Source organism: Eurosta solidaginis, chromosome 1 (genome assembly GCF_040869045.1).
Source record: "Eurosta solidaginis isolate ZX-2024a chromosome 1, ASM4086904v1, whole genome shotgun sequence".
NCBI lineage: Eukaryota > Metazoa > Arthropoda > Insecta > Diptera > Tephritidae > Eurosta > Eurosta solidaginis.
Window position 1 is genome coordinate 351017571 of NC_090319.1, and position 24195 is coordinate 351041765.

Here is a 24195-nt window from a genome sequence, read left to right on the forward strand (position 1 = left end):
CCCTCTTCATTTACTTTCATTTTAAATTAAATTCACTTCCATAATTCTTTCCGCCACAATCCCTCTTTAGACTTTGGCATATGATCCTCTGTGGGTGCTCCATGGAGTACTACAGTAAAAGTACTTTGGAAAGTACTCTCACGTATGTACTCTATGGAATACTCACAAACAAAGCGATAGTGGGATCACCTACTCCTCTCCTAGGACATCGCACTGTTAATTGGAGCACATTTTTTGTATGAATACAGATTAGATTTGGAGCAGTCCTATACTCCCAAAGGAGTATTCCTTAAATTACTTATAGAGTACTCGTGTTTTTTGAAGGGTAGTTTTCTTCGCTTTCACGGTTGCCACTTTGGTCCATTTGGACCAAAAATGGTCCCTTCCAACCCCATTTGGTCCGCTGGTCCCTTTTCTTCAATTTTGGTCCTTTTTACTTTTAACTTTCGTTAGCCTCCATATAATTTTGAATTTACTTCAATGGAAATCTCACCACAAAAAATTGTTCAGTCAACAAAATGTACCAGAACAATAACATTTCACCTAGGATATAATTTATGCCAGACATTCAAAAGAAAAGTGTTGGCAAACACATTGTCGTTAATTTTTGATGAAATAACCGACTAATCAAGAAAAAAAACTCTTGTTTTATAATATGAGCTGTATTCTTTTCACATCTATACACGTTTAAGCTTAAACTTTATATGGACTGCTAAGCGACAAACCTCAAATATACCTCTGAAATTCCTACGCATAAAACTAGTACTACTAAATTTCAATACGCATTATACTCTGATGTAACTGAAATATGTGTCTATGTTTCACCCTCTGGACTAATTCTAGGTATTCTATGCGCGTCTACTATTTATCACAACTAATTCAGCTATATGTTATACACAGAAATACAACAAAGGGTTGTGTCACCGCTTTTCGGTACACCCTGTGCTGTAGCTAGTTGTTTAACCACTGCCGATAGATGAATGTCCTGAACATTATCTAAGCGAGGATAGGCGTTTTTTTTCACGCGCAAAAGAAACGTAGACGCGTGTAAAAAAAAAAAAAACACGGCTATTAATAACTGCTAGATATTTCGATCGGTAATACAAAACTATGTAAAATATATGAAAATAAAAATTGCTTCTCGCATAGCATAGCTTATGGCGAGCACTCCGACGTGAGCCTAACACTTTCAAATCTTATATTATGCATTACTTCTCATTTGGCACGTTGATATTTAAATCTTTCTCACCCAGCCCAATGAGTTCAAGGAATTTCAGGACTATTGTGGTGTTAAGCCACGCAAGGTAATTGAAAATTAAGTAACACAAGAAATATTTTAACTCGTAGGTGCTAGCAGAACCCTTGCTGCCTGTGATCAAAACTCAAATTTACTTAATCTAGGCTCTGATATGAAGTTTAAACGTTAAGGGAACAAGTAAGGAAGGTTAAGTTCGGGTTTAACCGAACATTACATACTCAGTTGAGAGCTACGGTGACAACATAAGGGAAAATAACCATGTAGGAAAATGAACCGAGGGAAGCCCTGGAATGTGTTTGTATGACATGTGTATCAAATGAAAGGCATTAAAGAGTATTTTATGAGGGAGTGGGCCATAGTTCTATAGGTGGACGCAATTTAGGGATATAGCCATAAAGGTGGATCAGGGTTGACTCTAGAATGCGTTTGTACGATATGGGTATCAAAAGAAAGGTGTTAATGAGTATTTTAAAAGGGAGTAATCATTGGTTCCATAGGTGGACGCCGTTTCGAGATATCGCCATAAAGGTGGACCAGGGGTGACCCTAGAATTTGTTTGTACAATATGGGTATCAAAAGAAAGGTGTTAATGAGTATTTTAAAAGGGAGTAATCCTTAGTTCCATAGGTGGACGCCGTTTCGAGATATCTCCATAAAGGTGGACCGGGGGTGACTCTAGAATGAGTTTGTACGATATGGGTATTAAATTAAAGGTATTAGTGAGTATTTTTAAAAGGGAGTGGGCCTTCGTTCTATAGGTGTTCGCCTTTTCGAGATATCGCAATAAGGGTGGACCAGGAGTGACTTTAGAATATGTTTGTATGATATGCGTATCAAATGAAAGGTGTAAATGAGTATTATAAAAGGGCGCGGGGCTTAGTTCTATAGGTGGACGCCTTTTCGAAATATCGCCATAAAGGTGGACCGGGGGTGACTCTAGAATGAGTTTGTACGATATGGGTATCAAATTAAAGGTATTAATGAGAGTTTTAAAAGGGAGTGGTGGTAGTTGTATATGTGAAGGCATTTTCCAGATATCGACCAAAATATGGGCCAGGGTGACCCAGAACATCATCTGTTGGATACCGCTAATTTATTTATATATATAATACCTGCCAAGATTTTAAGGGTTTTTTATTTCGCCCTGCAGAACTTTTTCATTTTCTTCTACTTAATATGGTAGGTGTCACAACCATTTTATAAAGTTTTTTCTAAAGTTATATTTCGCGTCAATAAAACAATCCAATTACCTTACCATGTTTCATCCCTTTTTCCGTATTTGGTATAGAATTATGGCATTTTTTTCATTTTTCGTAATTTTCGATATCGAAAAAGTGGGCGTGGTCATAGTCGGATTTCGTTCATTTTTCATACCAAGATAAAGTGAGTTCAAGTAAGCACGTGAACTAAGTTCATTAAAGATATGTCGATTTTTGCTCAAGTTATCGTGTTAACGGCCATGCGGAAAGACAGACGGACGACTGTGTATAAAAACTGGCCGTGGCATCAACCGATTTCGCCCATTTTCACAGAAAACAGTTAGCGTCATAAAATCTATGCCCCTACCAAATTTTAAAAGGATTGGTTAATTTTTGTTCGACTTATGGCCTTAAAGGTATCGTAGACAAATTAAATGAAAAAGGGCGGAGCCACGCCCATTTTGAAATTTTCTTTTATTTTTGTATTTTGTTGCACCATACCATTATTGGAGTTGAATGTTGACATAATTTACTTATATACTGTAAAGATATTAACTTTTCTTTTAAATTTTGAATTAAAAAAAATTTTTTTTTTTTAAAAGTGGGCGTGGTCGTTCTCCGATATTGCTAATTTTTATTAAGCAGACATATAGTAATAAGAGTAACGTTCCTGCCAAATTTGATCATGATATCTTCGACGACTGCCAAATTACAGCTTGCAAAATTTTAAATTACCTTCTTTTAAAAGTGGGCGGTGCCACGCCCATTATCCAAAATTTTACTAGTTTTCTATTCTGCGGCATAATTTCAACTCATCTACCAAGTTTCGTCGCTTTATCTGTCTTTTGTAATGAATTATCGCACTTTTTCGGTTTTTCGAAATTTTCGATATCGGAAAAGTGGGCGTGGTTATAGTCCGATATCGTTCATTTTAAATAGCGATCTGAGATGAGTGCTCAGGAACATACATACCAAATTTCATCAAGATGTCTCAAAATTTACTCAATTTATCGTGTTAACGGACGGACGGACGGACGGACGGACGTGGCTCAATCAAATTTTTTTTCGATCCTGATTATTTTGATATATGGAAGTCTATATCTATCTCGATTTCTTTATATATGTACAACCAACTCTTATCAAATCAAACTTAATATACTCTGTGAGCTCTGCTCAACTGAGTATAAAAAGTAAGAGTCTAAAAAATAGCACTAACTAAATTGCCTAGTTTCATTTATGATTTACTGAGTTTTCCACATACATATTTCGGCAACACCAGAACGTAAATTTTTAACCGTTTCAATGCTACAACAACATAATGCTAGAACCAAGAGCTTTGTGACCAAAACTAGGTTCACAATGTTTGGTTGGTGAAAGACATAGACTTATCCTATGTCAAAATATAGTACCATTTTTGGTTGCATGCACATATATTTGTTTGTTCAGCTTGAATTAAAGGAAAGTCTTCACTATGTTTAGTAAAATTTTATATAGAAACATCTTAAATTTTGTATTTTATACTAATAAAATAAAACAAAAATTTGGTCCTTTTTTCGATGAATTTTGGTTCAAAATAAAAACACGGTGTGGCAACCGTGTTCGCTTTACCGAAAATGTCTCATTTGTAGATACGAGATTAACATAGGTTGTACATAGGTATATTGTAATTTATTCTATGAAAGTACATAATGTAAACAAATATGTATAGCAAGAGAGAACACTTTTTTACTATTATCTTTACTTATTTGCGCCTACAATTCTTTATTTTTCAGTTTTGCATTTTTCTAAAAAACAGCTGTTGTGCGGTTATTTCGGTGTAACCACCTACTTTTGTGGGTAAAAAATTGTCCGGCTACTTTCGCAGGTAGAATACCAAAAGGGTGTAAAAGTTGCCACATGATTTCGTTACCCTGATGCAGAAGAATGTTGTTACCACACTAGAATCGGGGCGTTAGTAGTATATTAGTAGGGATAATAAATTTTTAAATGCCAACAGGTTTTAGGGAAATAATTACTTTTTACTAAATATTTCGTGAATTGATAAAAAGTTATGTTGGTTTGGTCATTCTTTCTGAATTTGTTTGAAGAATGCCGTACGTTAGAATAAACGTACGTTCGTACGTTCTGAATAAAAAAAATACACTATCTCAAAATTTGTTTCAAAAACTCCCAATACCAGTATAAGTTCAATGCATTTTGACATAAGAGGGAGTTAATGAAAAGCATTCTGAGATAAAGCGTTCTTCAATCTAATTCTAATATACGGCGTTGTTGTGACAAATCCTGAAATGGGAAATTATTGAAAACCATTTTGAACAGGCAGAAGAGATGGGTGATAATCTACTCAGCAGCCGCAATGAATTGACAAAAAAAAAATATAAGAAAATGGCTTATTGTTTTAGAACTTTATATTCCGACCTTGACTTTGCCAGAAGAGTTAAGCTTTTGTGCGGTCCTGCTACACAGGGAGTATTCACCTTTTTATTCTGAAATTTGTTTTCCGTTAACTTTTCATGAGTGTTCCGTATAAACCGTTAATTTAGAATATTCCGAACACGTTATTCCAAATATAAACCGATTCACCAAATTCTTAAATGGAGACAAATGTTCCGAACGTTCCGAACATACGGAATGAATAAGTTAACATGCTCAATGAGTACATTTCGTATCCCCATTGTTTACTAATGACATTTTTACGTGAATCGATTTACTAGTCGAGTTTTCGACGTTGAATGATGAATTTTGAATTGGTTCAGGTTTCGTATGTTTATAGGTTTACGAAAGAGAACAATTCCTTGAAGTCCGCACTTTCCTAAAACCTATGTTCACCGCCACACAAATAGATCATGGCATAATTAATAAGTTCATCATAGAATTCAAAAAAATGTTCTAAGAATTATGCAGTTCAGTATATTTCGGGTATTTGTAAACTGATTGCTTCCTATTTTTGCTACTAATATTTTTCGAAAAATTGCAAAGAAACAACACAGTTAATGTATTTTTTTATTTTTATTTTTATACTCAGTTGAGCAGAGCTCACAGAGTATATTAAGTTTGATTGGATAACGGTTGGTTGTACATATATAAAGGAATCGAGATAGATATAGACTTCCATATATCAAAATAATCAGGATCGAAAAAAAATTTGATTGAGCCATGTCCGTCCGTCCGTCCGTCCGTCCGTCCGTTAACACGATAACTTGAGTAAATTTTGAGGTAACTTGATGAAATTTGGTACGTAGGTTCCTGAGCACTCATCTCAGATCGCTATTTAAAATGAACGATATCGGACTATAACCACGCCCACTTTTTCGATATCGAAAATTTCGTAAAACCGAAAAAGTGCGATAATTCATTACCAAAGACAGATAAAGCGACGAAACTTGGCAGATGAGTTGAATTTATGACGCAGAATAGAAAATTAGTAAAATTTTGGACAATGGGCGTGGCACCGCCCACTTTTAAAAGAAGGTAATTTATAATTTTTGCAAGCTGTAATTTGTCATTCGTTGAAGATATCATGATGAAATTTGGCAGGGACGTTACTCCTATTACTATATGTACGCCTAATAAAAATTATCAAAATCGGAGGAGGACCACGCCCACTTTTAAAAAAAATTTTTTTTTAAAGTAAAATTTTAACAAAAAATTTAATATCTTTACAGTATATAAGTAAATTATGTCAACATTCAACTCCAGTAATGACATGGTGCAACAAAATACAAAAATAAAAGAAAATTTCAAAATGGGCGTGGCTCCGCCCTTTTTCATTTAATTTGTCTAGGATACTTTTAACGCCACAAGTCGAACAAAAATTAACCAATCCTTTTGAAATTTGGTAGGGGCATAGATTTTATGATGTTAACTGTTTTCTGTGAAAACGGGGAAATCGGTTGATGCCACGCCCATTTTTTATACACAGTCGTCCGTCTGTCCTTCCGCATGGCCGTTAACACGATAACTTGAGTAAATTTTGAGGTAACTTGATGAAATTTGGTATGTAGGTTCCTGAGCACTCATCTTAGATCACTATTTAAAATGAACAATATCGGACTATAACCACGCCCACTTTTTCGATATCGAAAATTTCGTAAAACCGAAAAAGTGCGATAATTCATTACCAAAGACAGATAAAGCGACGAAACTTGGTAGATGAGTTGAATTTATGACGCAGAATAGAAAATTAGTAAAATTTTGGACAATGGGCGTGGCACCGCCCACTTTTAAAAGAAGGTAATTTAAAATTTTGCAAGCTGTAATTTGTCAGTCGTTGAAGATATCATGATGAAATTTGGCAGGGACGTTACTCCTATTACTATATGTACGCCTAATAAAAATTAGCAAAATCGGAGAAGGACCACGCCCACTTTAAAAAATAATTTTTTTAAAGTAAAATTTTAACAAAAAATTTAATATCTTTACAGTATATAAGTAAATTATGTCAACATTCAACTCCAGTAATGACATGGTGCAACAAAATACAAAAATAAAAGAAAATTTCAAAATGGGCGTGGCTCCGCCCTTTTTCATTTAATTTGTCTAGGATACTTTTAACGCCATAAGTCGAACAAAAATTAACCAATCCTTTTGAAATTTGGTAGGGCCATAGACTTTATGATGTTAACTGTTTTCTGTGAAAACGGGCGAAATCGGTTTATGCCACGCCCAGTTTTTATACACAGTCGTTCGACTGTCCTTCCGCATGGCCGTTAACATGATAACTTGAGCAAAAATCGACATATCTTTAATGAACTTAGTTCACGTACTTACTTGAACTCACTTTATTTTGGTATGAAAAATGAACGAAATCCGACAATGACCACGCCCACTTTTTCGATATCGAAAATTACGAAAAATGAAAAAAATGCCATAATTCTATACCAAATACGAACATGGTGAGGTAATTGGATTGGTTTATTGAAACGAAATATAACTTTAGAAAAAACTTTATAAAATGGTTGTGACACCTACCATATTAAGTAGAAGAAAATGAAAAGTTCCGCAGGGCGAAATAAAAAACCGTTGAAATCTTGGCAGGTATTACATATATAAATAAATTAGCGGTATCCAACAGATGATGTTCTGTGTCACCCTGGTCCACATTTTGGTCGCGATCTGGAAAACGCCTTCACATATACAACTACCACCACTCCCTTTTAAAACTCTCATTAATACCTTTAATTTGATAGCCATATCGTACAAACACATTCTAAAGTCACCCTGGTCCACCTTTATGGCGATATTTCGAAACGGCGTCCACCTATAGAACTAAGGACCACTCCCTTTTAAAATACTCATTAACACCTTTCTTTTGATACCCATATTGTACAAACAAATTCTAGGGTCACCCCTGGTCCACCCTTATGGCGATATCTCGAAACGGCGTCCACCTATGGAACTAAGGATTATTCCCTTTTAAAATACTCATTAACACCTTTCTTTTGATACCCATATTGTACAAACAAATTCTAGGGTCACCCCTGGTCCACCTTTATGGCGGTATCTCGAAACGGCGTCCACCTATGGAACTAAGGATTACTCCCTTTTAAAATACTCATTAACACCTTTCACTTGATACCCATATCGTACAAACGCATTCTAGAGTCAACCCTGATCCACCTTTATGGCTATATCCCTAAATGGCGTCCACCTATAGAACTAGGGCCCACTCCCTCATAAAATACTCTTTAACACCTTTCATTTGATACCCATATCGTACAAACGCATTCTAGAGTCACCCCTGGTCCACCTTTATGGCGATATCTCGAAAAGGCGACCACCTATACAACAACCACCACTCCCTTCTAAAACCCTCATTAATACCTTTAATTTGATACCAATATCGTACAAACAAATTCTGGGGTCACCCCTGGTCCACCTTTATGGCGATATCTCGAAACGGTGTCCACCTCTGGAACTAAGCATCACCCCTTTTAAAATACTCATTAACACCTTTCTTTTGATACCCATATTGTACAAACAAATTCTAGGGTCACCCCTGGTCCACCTTTATGGCGATATCTCGAAACGGCGTCCACCTATGGAACTAAGGATTACTCCCTTTTAAAATACTCATTAACAAATTTCGTTTGATACCCATATTGTACAAACGCATTCTAGGGTCACACCTGGTCCACCTTTATGGCGATATCTCGAAACGGCGTCCACCTGTCGAACTAAGCATCACTCCCTTTTAAAATACTCATTAACACCTTTCTTTTGATACCAATATTGTACAAACAAATTCTAGGGTCACCCCTGTTCCACCTTTATGGCGGTATCTCGAAACGGCGTCCACCTATGGAACTAAGGATTACTCCCTTTTAAAATACTTATTAACACCTTTCATTTGATACCCATATCGTACAAACGCATTCTAGAGTCAACCTGATCCACCTTTATGGCTATATCCCTAAATGGCGTCCACCTATAGATCTATGACCCACTCCCTCATAAAATACTCTTTAATGCCTTTCATTTGATACACATGTCATACAAACACATTCCAGGGTTTCCCTCGGTTCATTTTCCTACATGGTTATTTTCCCTTGTGTTGTCACCATAGCTCTCAACTGAGTATGTAATGTTCGGTTACACCCGAACTTAACCTTCCTTACTTGTTTTATTATTTTTTTGTTAAACTCAAGCAATGGCATATTTACGAATTATTTTTGAGTGTTAACAAACATGCGTACATACTTCTCAACGTATTGGTTTTTTTATCAACGACTAAACGACTGTCACTACGATGGTTTTGGTCTTACTAACACAGCCAAAACTCCAATTGCTGCCACCACTTGCTTGGAATTTTTAGGAACAGCTCTCTCGAATAGTTGCTTGTATATTCTTCCATTCTGTACCACTTAATTGGTTATCTAGTTGGATACATGCATGTAGATGATGTGAGTAATTTAATCTTCGCTCTTAGCTGATTGTATACGTGACGGTATCTCTTTCTTCTTCACTCTTAGCTTTGTTGTGTTTGGCATTTATTTACTAGTAGCATAGTGACGCATAGAAACTGCTAATATTCGCCAATTATTACTATTAGGTCTCGATGCACTGCGACCTTTATTGAGATTTGTGGAAGCTGTTAATATATTTCAGTACCTCTTCAGGCATTTCACGTATAGATTAAGGGCCACGCCATCTACATGAGAGAGTCCCTGCCTTGCCAGATCGATATATCCACAGAGTATGTGAATCGGCGATTAATCCTTCAGCTCACAAAAGCGACACATTTGTGTGTGGGATAAATTAACGCGAGAGTTCGTAGATCCTCTCTGCTAGATTAATGAGTTTGGAAAATAATTTCGGGAAAATAATTTGGGACTATACACAATTTGGCCTGTCTTTTCCTTGGGCATTAAATCCAGTATTATATGAACTACTTTATTTTCCAACTACTTATTGTTTCCCTCGTGTATGTTTTTGTGAGTACCCCGATGGGTTCCGGACCAATAATATAGCACCCTACTTCGCTTGGTGGTCTCCACGTGCTTTACCTTCATGTCCCTGATACTGCGGAACCCATTTTAACAAAACCTTGTTTTTAGCTCCAGGTCATTTTAGAATGTTATTCATTCATCCACAATCCTAGAAGTTATTGTAAAGACTGCGAGGCACGCAAGGCTGCCTGGCTGTCTGACATAATGAGGATTCTCCCCGAGGATAAGGCACTTCGTAGGCATCATTCAACCCAAATATCTACTGCAATGATTCTTGCCTGAAAAATGGGTTAGTACCAACCCATTGGTATTTATTTATTGAAGTTCCTCCCATTGATGAAAGCTCCCATTTTTCCGTCATGAAGTTTTGATTCAACCGTGAAACAGACTTCTGTGTATATTTTCCCAAATAGGTCTATCTACAATGAACACCTAAAAACTCCATGAGAGTCTGAGCGTAGGGGCCGCTGAATCACAAAGTTGCCTGCCATTTTTGCGCTTTTTAGCTCACGAGATATTTTGAAGTCTTGGAGCATCAACTGCTGCCTCTTACTCTATTAGAAAAGAGGCACGTATTCCCACTATACAAACTAATTCATGCGTTTGCTTTACTTTGCTAATGCTGGTCTCCGGCCACCAAACTATCTAAGCATAGGTAGCTATAAACTATATTATCCAGTATACCATTTTGAGAAATAGCACCCATATTTCGCCATAGAATCGAAGTACAGACAAAGAAAGCTTTTGGTGCTTTGTTTAAGGCAGCAGGCCAGGACAGTTTTGTAGAAATTGATAGACAGTCCTTTAGCATCACACCACCTTTCTATGATATGCAGGGCTAGCTGCATTGGATAATGTTTCCTCATTCATACCTGTATGTGTCAAATCCATTGGATTTCGGTTACTGAAAGAGGTCATCTCTGATAAGGGCTCAGAAGGGAGGAGCGAGTACACCCGCTTGAGGGCATATCCTTGTGGCCACATTTGACTCGGTTGTTCCCCCAACTTAAGAATGATTGTTCTTCTCTTTAGCATGGAGAGAAAAAAACACCAATTTCCTGAGTCGCATACAAATTTTTCCTGTACCCCAGGACACTTTTCCAAGCTGCGTTTACAATATATCCTCCGCTTGCTTGTTTATTTGGAAGATGTTGAACCGACCCTATTCCGTAGGCCAAGATAGAGTAAATACCCTTCAAGCCTGTGTCAGTATATTCGGGTTCTGATTTATCCTACGGCTTCATAACGCATGGTATCCCTACTTAACTTTTAGTAACGCGGAGATCTGCGCTTTATCCACCACCTCAAATCGCGCATTATTGCCTTGCCCTTTGATATTTGGAACAGCTTCCTCCAGCCACCGCAAGCTCGCGATGTTGCCGTACGATATCATCTTCACGCTACTGTACCAACCCCCCGAATCAAAGGTTTAATGGGGCTTACATGGTATTCCCGCATCATCTTTAGAATTAAGCAAATTAGCTCTCTTTCTACAGATCTCCAACTTTCAGTAGTCATATGTCCGAAAGGATTGCTACGATCAACAAGCGCCACAGTCAGCAACTGCTATGCCATATCAATTATCTTCTCGGGAATAGTCGCATTCTTGGTGTTACCTCCCATTGACAACTCCGAGAAAGCCACAGTCTTAGCTTAATCACTCTAAGGCTTATCTCCTACCTCCTTGGTGTGCATATCGCTACCTTCAGTGACTTCTTTCTGACTTGCAGCTTTCGGGGTTATTGATTTCGAGGTAGTTGCTTCCTCGCTATTGGGGCCCATCTGTCCTACAGATTTAGGCCTACATGCCTTGTCTATGTGGCTGTCCTACCTTGTCATCTTGGGCTGGGTCCTTTCTGCTCTTGAAAGCAGGCTTGTCACCTTCACCAAATGATTCCTCTTCATTCTGCCATTCGACTCATCTTCTTCCTGGCAGTATCGCCTTTGACCTTATTCTAACGCCTTACCGCCGCGGGCTTATTCCAAGCACATGTTCTACAGTTTTGTTTGGTCTACCACTGCTCCCAATAAATCATAGTGCTGTAATAAGGTACTGCGATATAACTCTCTTACTTCCACTGCACCATACCCTTATCCACACTATTTCTCCGTTTGCATTTGTATGCTTTTCTATAACGGAGCTCATTGACTCTCCACTAATATCGCTCCCCCAGGTCAACGCTTAATGCGCTTTTGTCTTCCTTGGCTTGCGGCTCCGTTCTTCCTCTCTCATCCTACTTATTAAAATACGATATTGAGTAGTGCATCTTACACCTACGACCCGCTGCACGACAAGGCAGGCTCAGCGGTCAAGTAATAAATATAAGGGGAAAACCGTCCGTCTCAGCAGCACCCCTTACTCTGGTAAGCCATCAATACTTCCCGAGGTGGCTCGGTATCTGGAAGGCTCCGTTGGAATGCAGCCGTCAGAGCTAAACCGCTCATCAACTTAGTCGGGTGCTATGGAATTCAACTAAGTCCCCACATCAACGATAAGGTGCAAACCTAAAAAGTGCGAACAGTTTGCAAATTCTAAACCATTTCATACTACCGCAAAAATGAACAATTTAAGGAATAGCTATAATATCAGCTAGTATGTTTAATCCTTTTCAGTTTTCCTATTACAATAAAGTACAATAATTTAATGAAGAACTTATTGTGCACTACGTCTGAAACTCATTTAATTTTACGAACGTAATTTAAGAAGAGCAAAGGTAAAAAAAATATATTATACTAAATTTTATTTTAATAAAACTCGTTCTATGTGAAAAATATTATTTTCGCTCAGCCTTCAATTAAATAACTTGCACGAAAATATTTTTATATATGTATGTAAGTAAATGAGGAATATGACTTTTAAGCCACAAAATAAGACCAAATCAGTGTGCGATATTCATAAACGAGTGTTACGGTGTGTGAGTCAAATGCACAATATATACATACATATATATTTAGGATATTTGTATTTCATTGCACATGCAACAACTTACCTCCGGGTCACATTTTAAATCACTACCACAACTCCAGAGTAACAATGAGACATGCCCTGATTTAGCTTGAACCAATTTCGTAATATCCATAATACGCATCCCCAACACGTCTTCACCATTAACCTAAAAATAAAATTTTAAAAATGTCATTTTCCACATTTGTATAACCAACACAAAGTATTTAAATTTAGGTTTGTATATATTTACATACGTACATGTACATATTAGGGTGGCCCTTCGTTGTATGGAGGGAAAAAAAGTGTTTGGATTCTTGATCTCACCACCTAAAAATATGCGAATAGCTCAAAAACTATTATATACAAAGTTTTAGGCCAATAAAAAAAGGTTTAGACGGGAGCAGGATTCCATATTTCTAAACCCTTTTCTAATTTACTGCTTTTCCATACCGTAATAAGATCTGTATTTTCTTAGTTTTCTAAAATGACCACAATCTTCAAAATCGGTCGATCAATAACAGAGTTACAGGGCAAAATATATATCGCTTTCTACAAACAAATATGGAAAGTAAATTAAGTCTGTGCAAATGTGTTTATCAGTGAATCGTGGTATTCCAGTAAAAAACGATCAAATAAACTTTTTTATACACCAATACATATATACCTTGAAGACAAATTTGAAGTTTATTTATTTAAAAAAGTATACACATATATTTTTTTATAAATTTTCTTTCGAAATGCGTAATGCCACAACAAATTTAAGCCTGCACTGCAACTTGTTCTTGCAAGAAGCATGTCGAAAGAAATTAAAAAAAAGTATAAAGAAATGAAAATATATATTTTAAAATAGCAAACAACTACAAAAAATTTCTTTGACGTTTTCTTATTAAAACTATACTGCTCTTGAATGAAAAAATTTTGAATAGTAGGGTTTTTTTAAATAGATAAATTGCGCACTTTGCATTGGGATGGAAAACCACTTCCAGAAATAACAGGTCGTGAAAAGGCCAAACGACTTCCAGTTGTTGTTACTTACAGGAATGGCGAACATTTAATAAGAGCTCCAAAATTATATGCTGCAACAGGCTCTGAAATAGCTGGTACGTTTTATGAACTGTTATTTGAATAGGATCTGAAGGATGATATTGTGGCCTGTTGTTTTGATATGACATCGGTCAACACGGGCGTTATAAAAGGAGCTGCAACGTTATTAGAAGAACAACTTGAGCGATAACTTTTTTATATATTTAATTAGCGAGCTTTGCCCATATTGCTTTATACAATGGTTTTTGTAATTGATATTAGAGAAAAATTGTAAGTTTACAAACAGCGATGGTTACTAGGACATGTTTCTGAATTTCACTCTTTCATCAGTTAGCTTTTCGGGAGCTGAGCATTGAACTCGAATCTCCAACATTCATATCAGTGCAAGCCTTTAGCTGTTACGCCATATGAATGTTCCGTTGTTTGCTGTACAATTGGTCTCTAAGAGTTGCCTTTTTGTTTATATTCCTTTTGATCACCATGTAGGCACATACACTCTGTATGTAGTTTATTCCTAATCATATCCACACCATTAGGAATAAACTACATACAGAGTGTATGTGCCTACATGGTGATCAAAAGGAATATAAACAAAAAGGCAACTCTTAGAGACCAATTGTACAGCAAACAACGGAACATTCATATGGCGTAACAGCTAAAGGCTTGCACTGATATGAATGTTGGAGATTCGAGTTCAATGCTCAGCTCCCGAAAAGCTAACTGATGAAAGAGTGAAATTCAGAAACATGTCCTAGTAACCATCGCCGTTTGTAAACTTACAATTTTTCTCTAATATCAATTACGAAAACTTTTTTATCTACCTTGTCGTCATCATATTTATGAAGTTCTGCTGAGAGTTATTTTCCAGTAAATACTAGTAAGGACGTTCAGTTATTTCGGCGATTTCAAGAAAATTGCAAGAACATCGACAAAAATAGTTTAAGAGATTTGCTATATAATAACGAATTGAAACTACTTTTAAGCGATAGCAAAGATACTATTTTAAAAAACCCTCTAAGGAATAGTTGAAAAAGAAAATAGTAAGAAATGACTATAGGAAATTAGTGGAATTAACATCTATATGTCTAGGAGCAAGTGATGGCATAAAGTTCGTGTACGAAAGCCCACTCATCACGCTCGTTTAAACTAACGGAGTATGAAGAGAATTCGATAGCAAGTATATGCGCGTTTATTATACAATTCTATGTTAAGCTTTGGTTTTACTGTACCAATCCTCATAGAGCACCTCTTCAAGACTTATCTTTTATTAAAAAAATTTATAAATACAGAAATGTTAATAAAAAGATATCTGACATTGCAATAAAAAAGTTTTCTAACCACCTGTGGTACCTATCTGAAGAATGTATTGCATTGGCATTGTTCGATGATGACGTCTCTTGTACCATGAAGAAAAATATTGTGGAAAAAATCAAAAGCATAAGACAACTGCGACAAGGAAACAGAAAATGTAAAGAGGTTACACTTAGAGCCCAGTGAAATCGATAAATTCATAGAAAAGGAACTACATGATTTAGTAACAAGAAATACAATTGATTTTTTTGGTCGGTTTGGGATATCATCTCAATTTCTGGAGGTAGATCCACTATACTGGAGGGATACAGGAACCTATAAAAAAGCTAAGGATACTGTTATAAATATAAAAGTAGTTAACGACACAGCAGAACGGGGAGTAAAGGTTATGGAAGAATATAATAGAATACTTAAAAATGACGAACAAGAAAAACAATTTTTTTACAAGTTGTAACTGATTACATAAACAATTTGAATGACATACTAAATCATCCTTAATTAGATCCTAGGAAATAATATCACATTATATATGTGTCAGCTAAAGTTTCACAAGATATATGTATATGTTTTAAAAATGTATTTTCAAAAAAATTTATAATAAAACAAGTAAGGAAGGTTAAGTTCGGGTGTAACCGAACATTACATACTAAGTGAAATGAAAGGCATTAAAGAGTATTTTATGAGAGAGTGGCCCATGGTTCTATAGGTGGACGCCATTTAGGGATATAGCCATAAAGGTGGATCAGGGTTGACTATAGAATGCGTTTGTACGATATGGGCATCAATAGAAAGGTGTATTTATATTTATATTTGCGAGGTATCGCAATAAAGGTTGACCAGGGGTGACTCTAGAATTTGTTAGTACGGTATCAAATGAAAGGTGTTAATGAGTATTTTTAAAAGGGAGTGGGCTTTCGTTCTATAGGTGTTCGCCTTTTCGAGATATCGCCATAAAGGTGGACTAGGGGTGACGTTAGAATATGTTTGTACGATATAGGTATCAAATGAAAGGTGTTAATGAGTATTTTAAAAGGGAGTGGGCCTTAGTTCTATATGTGAACGCCGTTTCGAAATATCGCCATAAAGGTGGACCAAGGGTGACTCTAGAATGTATTTGTACGATATGGGTATCAAATTAAAGGTATTAATGAGGGTTTTAAAAGGGAGTGGTGGTTGTTTTATAGGTGGTCGAATTTTCGAAATATCGCCATAAAGGTGGACCAGGGGTGACTCTAGAATTTGTTTGTACAATATGGGTATCAAAAGAAAGGTGTTAATGAGTATTTTAAAAGGGAGTAATCCTTAGTTCCATAGGTGGACGCCGTTTCGAGATATCGCCATAAAGGTGGGCCAGGGGTGACTCTAGAATTCATTTGTGCAATATGGGTATCAAACGAAAGGAGTTAATGAGTATTTTAAAAGGGAGTGGACCTTAGTTCTATAGGTAGACGCCTTTTCGAGATATCGCCATAACAGTGGACCAGGGGTGATTCTAGAATGAGTTTGTACGATATGGGTATCAAATTAAATGTATTAATGAGAGTTTTAAAAGGGAGTGGTGGTAGTTGTATATGTGAAGGCGTTTTCCAGATATCGACCAAAATGTGGCCCAGGGTGATCCACAACATCATCTGTTGGATACCGCTAATTTATTTATATATGTAACACCTTCCAAGATTTTAAGGGTTTTTATTTCGGCCTGCAGAACTTTTTCATTTTCTTCTACTTAATATGGTAGGTGTCACAACCATTTTATAAAGTTTTTTCTAAAGTTATATTTCGCTTCAATAAAACAATCCAATTACCTTACAATGTTTCATCCCTTTTTTCGTATTTGGTATAGAATTATGGCATTTTTTTTCATTTTTCGTAATTTTCGATATCGAAAAAGTGGGCGTGGTCATAGTCGGATTTCGTTGATTTTTCATACCAATATAAAGTGAGTTCAAGTAAGCACGTGAACTAAGTTCATTAAAGATATGTCGATTTTTGCTCAAGTTATCGTGTTAACGGCCATGCGGAAGGACAGACGGACGACTGTATATAACAACTGGGCGTGGCATCAACCGATTTCGCCCATTTTCACAGAAAAGAGTTAACGTCATAAAATATATGCCCCTACCAAATTTCAAAAGGATTGGCTAATTTTTGTTCGACTTATGGCGTTAAAAGTATCCTAGACAAATTAAATGAAAAAGGGCGGAGCCACACCCATTTTGAAATTTTCTTTTATTTTTGTATTTTGTTGCACTATATCATTACTGGGGTTGAATGTTGACATAATTTACTTATATACTGTAAAGATATAAAATTTTTTGTTAAAATTTTACTTTGAAAAAAATTTTTTTTTAAAAGTGGGCATGGTCCTTCTCAGATTTTGCTAATTTTTATTAAGCGTACATATAGTAATAGGAGTAACGTTCCTGCCAAATTTCATCATGATATCTTCAACGACTGCCAAATTACAGCTTGCAAAATTTTAAATTACCTTCTTTTAAAAGGGGGCGGTGCCACGCCCATTGTCCAAAATTTTACTAATTTTCTATTCCGCGTCATAAGTTCAACTCATCTACCAAGTTTCGTTCGTTTATCTCTCTTTTGTAATGAATTATCGCAATTTTTCGGTTTTTCGAAATTTTCGATATCGAAAAAGTGGGCGTGGTTATAGTCCGATATCGTTCATTTTAAATAGCGATCTGAGATGAGTGCTCAGGAACCTACATACCAAATTTCATCAAGATACCTCAAAATTTACTCAAGTTATCGTGTTAACGGGCGGACGGACGGACGGACGGACATGGCTCAATCAAATTTTTTTTCGATCCTGATTATTTTGATATATGGAAGTCTATATCTATCTCGATTCCTTTATATATGTACAACCAACCGTTATCCAATCAAACTTAATATACTCTGTGAGCTCTGCTCAACTGAGTATAAAAATTTGAAACAAACTCATTTACATATACTCATTATATACACATTCTTGAAGTAATGACACCGTGTTTAAGGCATAATTTATTTTATAACTTTATTATTATTTGACCAATTTTTATTGTTTTGGATTTATTTGAAAGTCAAATATCTCTAGAACTTACCAATAACACGATAAATTACGTTTCGCCCATAACAAATGAAGTAGGGTTGAGCAAATTTAAGAAATTGTCAAAATTCGTAATTTTTCAGGATTTCAAGTTCTGGGGCCACCTCTAACCCTTTTTCGAATGACCTTAAACTTTGTATATTCTAGGTTTTAGGCTATTCGCATATGTCTAGGGGGTGAGATCGAGAATCGGAACACTTTGGAAAATAAGGGCCACCCTAGTACACATATCTACGAACATATCAGGATATATTGTATGTTTGAGAAAAATCGAGTGAAAAAGAGCAATAGGAAAGGTGGCCCAAAAAAGGCAACACCTATCAAAGCTTCTGACAACATTCTATAGAGTATATGTATGTATGTATATAAGGACATATATGACTAAATACTAAATTGATATTCCTAAGTTTATGGATGCGCATAAACGAGTTTTTCTTTTCGCGTCCGGTGTAGGACTTAAGACTTGTCCTTGTTTAAAATTTCAAAACGTTTGTTTGAGATTGTGTCTCTATTTTCCCCTGCTATAAAACAACGGTCATGTAGAGACATCATTCCAAGTCCCAAATCGGAAAACCCCCTCCAAAGAATTATTTGAATTTTCAATTCTAAATTGCTAAATTTTGTGTAGTCATATTTATTGATATACCAAACTGTAGTGAAAGATATTTTGCCACATACATTGCTTAAACGCTCTCAACTGGTATGTATTGATGCTTTATATATGTACCTTACAAATAATACGATTAGTCTAGGACGAATGGTCGCAAAGGAGTATGCGACCAATGGCAGTTTTGATCTCTTTGTATGAGTTAAACTGTACCCTATTGTTTGAGCATGTCCTATGAAGATACTAATTGTACACATTTATACCCGAAAGGAGTGAATAAGACCAATCCCCTTTGTACCCATATGGGAACCAGGGTCGTACCGGAAGTCGTGGGGGCCCTTGTGTCAAATTCTCAGGAGGCCCTTTATATTTAAAATGTTTAAAAAAATATGAAAATAAGTGTCTCCCCACCTTTGCCCAGATCTGATTTCATACATTGAACCCGTCTGTTGATCGTGGAAAATAACTTGTAGTTAGCTTCTTTCCTGTTGGGTACACTTAGCTGTGCACAACAAAGGGTAAAAAACTTATTCAAATTTCAGAAAAACTATCTCACTTGTACGAGTTGGCATCGAATGTTCCGAATGTTCCGAATGTAAGCGCATGTGTTAGTGATATTTTATATGCGGCAGCATTGACAGCAGCTTTGACACGTTCATCAGGATATGTCAATCGATGCTGGTAATGATTTGTTAGGTATCAAAACCGCAGAATGGAAAATCGATAGCATAAATTGACGATATTTCGCTTCATTTATTAACATATTTTCTGTTTTCACTGTTCTTTTAAAATTGTGCTCTCGTTTGATTTAGTTTAATGATTCAATGGCGAACGATATGATGGATAAATGTTCGGTATTTAAGTGAGTTTAAGAGGCAGTAACAGATGAGCTCAGTATAGTCTTTCCAAATTGAATGCTTATACAAACTTTTACTTCCAAACTTGGTTCTGTGGCAAATTGGTTGTCCTGACTTGAGCACATTTTATCTTTAGTTGAAATTCACAATGAAAACTCTGGCTGAATATTTTGAAGCAATATTTTTTTATATACATATTGTAACCCTCTAACGTTCGTATCGTTAAATTGTTGAATAAATAACTCCAATATTCAATAATGCAAAATGGCCTTTATTAGAGTACTTTGAAAGTACTTCACAATAACACTTATACTTCGCAACCAATAGCGTGCTTAAATCAAACTGATTATTGATTACTCAACTTGCTCTGCTTTTATGCTCTATCTTGCCTTGTCTAGACGTTGTTCCCTCTAGAATGTTCTACTTAGTTACCAGCTATATGCGTGTATATTTGTAGTTTATAGCCTGTCGCATAGGCATACGAGTATGCGTGTGTATATGAGAGTACTACTTCGGCTGATGATTACATTTGTGTGTGAGTTATCTCTTCATTACCTTGTATGTATTTGACGATTAATGTTTTTGTATAGCTTTCTTTAAGGTTTTTGTTGTTGTGCATTTATTTAGTGGTGTGAAGATGCCCTCCACCTAAGTCTCACCGTCCCGATCAGACAAATCTCTCGATCTAACCGCTGCTAGCCTCTCCAAATTAACCACACTTCTATTTCGTGGTTTCCCAATTCTTTGTATGCGGTAGACAACATCACTGGTCCTCTTCACAACTCTGAACGGGCCTTCCCAACTGCACCAAAATTTGGATGGATCACCTTTCCGCCGGTGAGGGTTGTCTAGCAATACCCTCCAGGAAACCTTCCGAATTATTGTTCTTGTCGTACTTGTGTTTCATCTTACTACTCATTATCCTGGACCGCTCCCTCACACTCTGTTGTTTGGCCAATGAACTACTTCGCAGAGCTTGATTTTGACGGATTGACTTTGCATCATCTGTATCATCTTGACGGTTCACAACAGTAGTGCGCCATGGCTTTCTTTCTGGGAAATTTTTTCCTTCTTTTTAGTGCGTCAATATGGTTCCAGTGTTTCTCTCGCAGGTATCTTTGAGTTTGCTTTGTTTGGCCCATTTGATCCATCAACCTTTGCCTGATTTACTTTCCTAGACTTTGGAGGTATTTGTTGAATCTCCTCCACCCGCACTCGTTTACTGCTGAGCCCTTTCTCCAAACTGAAGTTGAGTGGTACATCCTGGTTCTTATAACGCATAACCTTCTCTGCATATAGATCCGGATGTCGTGGTCAACTAAGAAGTCCACTCCCAATATGACTTCATCAACAACCTCTGCCACAACGAATTTGTGTAGAACCATGACCTTGCCAATTAAGACTTCACATATTACTTCTTCCTGGACTTGGTTATACTCGCCATTGACCGTACGCAATCTCCAGGTAATGGCTTTACTCTCCTGTTGAACAAATCAGATCGGATTAACGAATGAGATGCGCCCGCATCTACAGTCAGTACACGTTCTTTGCCATCCACATTTCCTCTGACGGTAAGACTGCTTGATTTCATTCCAATTTGCGACACAGATATCACAGGACATTCCACAGCTGGTGCTAGCTCTCGATCTTTACATCTGACACGCTCTTGGTCATCTCCTCCTTTGTTTGTTCTTAAGACCACCCATGCTGTTGAAACTACAAAGATCAAGATCGCAATGGCATGCAATGTAACCTGGCTTCCCGCATTTGAAGCATTTGATAACTCTTTCACTCCGCTTTTGCTATCCTTTCAGTGCCTCCAATATTGTGTTCACCCAGTCTGGCCTTCCTACCTCCACACGGCGAGCTTTGAACGCTGGCTTAATAGAAGCGATGTTGTTTCCTGAATCAGAGCATGTGATACCATTTCTGTGAATGTATGTTTTGGGTTTGCGTATGTCGCTTGCTTCGTTTGGATATCCCTTATTCCATTAATAAAGCTCTGGATTTTTACCCTTTCTGTGTATTCCCCGGGTTTGCCAGCCTTTCAACGGGAGCGTAACGTTTGCCTGTTTTGGAAAATTCTACCTCGCAAAATCCTGCAAAATGTTAAAAAATCCTGCAAAAGTAAAATCCTGGCTTTATAATATTTTGCTTTTCTAAAATCCTGGTTTTCCAAAATTTCTGCTTTTGCTAAATCCGGCTTGACAAATTCTGCTTTTAGTTTACTACCCTTTAGATAAACTTTCTGAACAATGAAATGATCCGACATACGCAGCGAAAGTATTCAAACTCATACACAGCGATTTTAGATGTAACAAGTTTTTATATATGTATGTGTGTATGTATGTAAATATTTTAGTCTAGTAAATTGAAATATTTTTTGCAACTCTCTTCAAATAACTTGGTTGATTTAATTCATTCATTTTTTAATAACTCTTCGTAGTTGCTTGTTTTTTTTTATACTCAGTTGAGCAGAGCTTACAGAGTATATTAACTTTTATTGGATAACGGTTGATTGTACAGGTATAAAGGAATCGAGATAGATATAGACTTCCATATATCAAAATCATCTTCCATATATCAAAATTATCTTGATGAAATTTGGTATGTAGATTCCTGGGCACTCATCTCAGATCCCTATTTAAAATTAACGATATCGGACTATAACCACGCCCACTTTTTCGATATCGAAAATTTCGAAAAACAGAAAAAATGCGATAATTCAATTCTAAAGGCGGATAAAGCAATGAAACTTGGTAGATGGATTGACGCTATGACGCAGAATAGAAAATTAGTAAGATTTTGGACAATGGGCGTGGCACCGCCCACTTTTACAAGAAGGTAATTTAAAAGTTTTGCAAGCCGTAATTTGGCAGTCGTTAAAGATATCATGATGAAATTTGGCGGTAACGTTACTACTGTTACTATATATGTGCTAAATAAAAATTAGCAAAATCGGATTAAGAACACGCCCACTTTTTAAAAAAAAATTTTTAAAAGTCAAATTTTAACAAAAACTTTAATATCTTTACTGTATATAAGTAAATTAAGTCAAAATTCAACTCCACTAATGATATGGCGCAACAAAATGCAAAATTAAAAGACAATTTGAAAATGGGCGTGGCTCCGCCCATTTTCATTTAGTTTGTCTAGAATACTTTAATGCCATAAGTCGAACAAAAATTTACCACTCCTTCTTAAATTTGGTAGGGGCATAGAGTCTATGACGGTAACTGTTTTCTTTGAAAATGGGCGAAATCGGTGGAAGCCACGCCCAGTTTTTATACATAGTCCATCGTCTCTCCTTCCGCTCTGCCGTTAACACGATAACTTAAGCAAAAACCGATATATCTTTACTAAACTTAGTCCACGTACTTATCTGAACTCACTTTATCTTGTATAAAAAATGGCCGAAATCCGACTATAACCACGCCCACTTTATCGATATCGAAAATTACGAAAAATGAAAAAAAATGGCATAATTCTATACCAAATATGAAAAAAGAGATGAAAAATGGTAATTGGATTGGTTTATTGACGCGAAATATAACTTTAGAAAAAACTTTGTAAAATAGTTGTGACACCTGCCATATTAAGTAGAAGAAAATGAAAAAGTTCTACAAGACGAAATCAACAGCCCTGGGAATCTTGGAAGGAATCCTGTTCGTGGTATTGCATATATAAATAAATTAGCAGTACCCGACAGATGATTTTCTGGATCACCCTGGTCCACATTTTGGTCGATATCACGAAAATCCCTTCACATATACTTCTAAGGGCCACTCACTTTTAAAACCCTCATTAATACCTTTAATTTGATATCCATATCGTACAAACACATTCTAGAGTCACCCCTGGCCCACCTTAATGGCGATATCTGGAAAAGGCGTCCACTTATAGACCTAATGCCCACTCTCTCTTAAAACGCCCAGTAACACCTTTCGTTTGATGCGCATATCGTACAAACATTCTAGAGTCACCCTTGGTCCACCTTTATGGCGATATCTCGAAAAGGCGTCTACCTACAGAACTAAGGATTACTCCCTTTAAAATACCCATTACCACCTTTCATTTGATACCCATATCGTACAAACACATTCTAGAGTCACCCCTGGCCCACCCTAATGGCGATATCTCGAAAAGGCGCCAACCTATAGACCTAATGCCCACTCCCTCTTAAAATGCTCAGAAACACCTTTCGTGTGATACCCATATCGTACAAACATTCTACAGTCACCCCTGGCCCACCTTAATGGCGATATCTCGAAAAGGCGTCCACCTATAGACCTAATGCCCACTCCCTCTTAAAATGCTCAGTAACACCTTTCGTTTTATACCCATATCGTACAAACACATTCTAGAGTCACCCCTGCGCCGCCCTAATGGCGATATCTCGAAAAGGCGTCCACCTATAGACC

General features: G+C 36.6%; 1 protein-coding gene across 5 annotated transcripts in view; it reads right to left on the minus strand.

Annotated features, from left to right (window-relative positions):
- Nucleotides 1–24195, minus strand: part of LOC137238062 (uncharacterized) — an 87031-nt gene that overhangs the window by 23761 nt on the left and 39075 nt on the right. For all 5 annotated transcript variants that reach the window (XM_067762636.1, XM_067762633.1, XM_067762634.1 and 2 more), the window contains one exon: nucleotides 12896–13018. In XM_067762636.1, the coding sequence (XP_067618737.1) occupies nucleotides 12896–13018 (123 nt within the window). The remainder of the gene's footprint in view (nucleotides 1–12895; nucleotides 13019–24195) is intronic.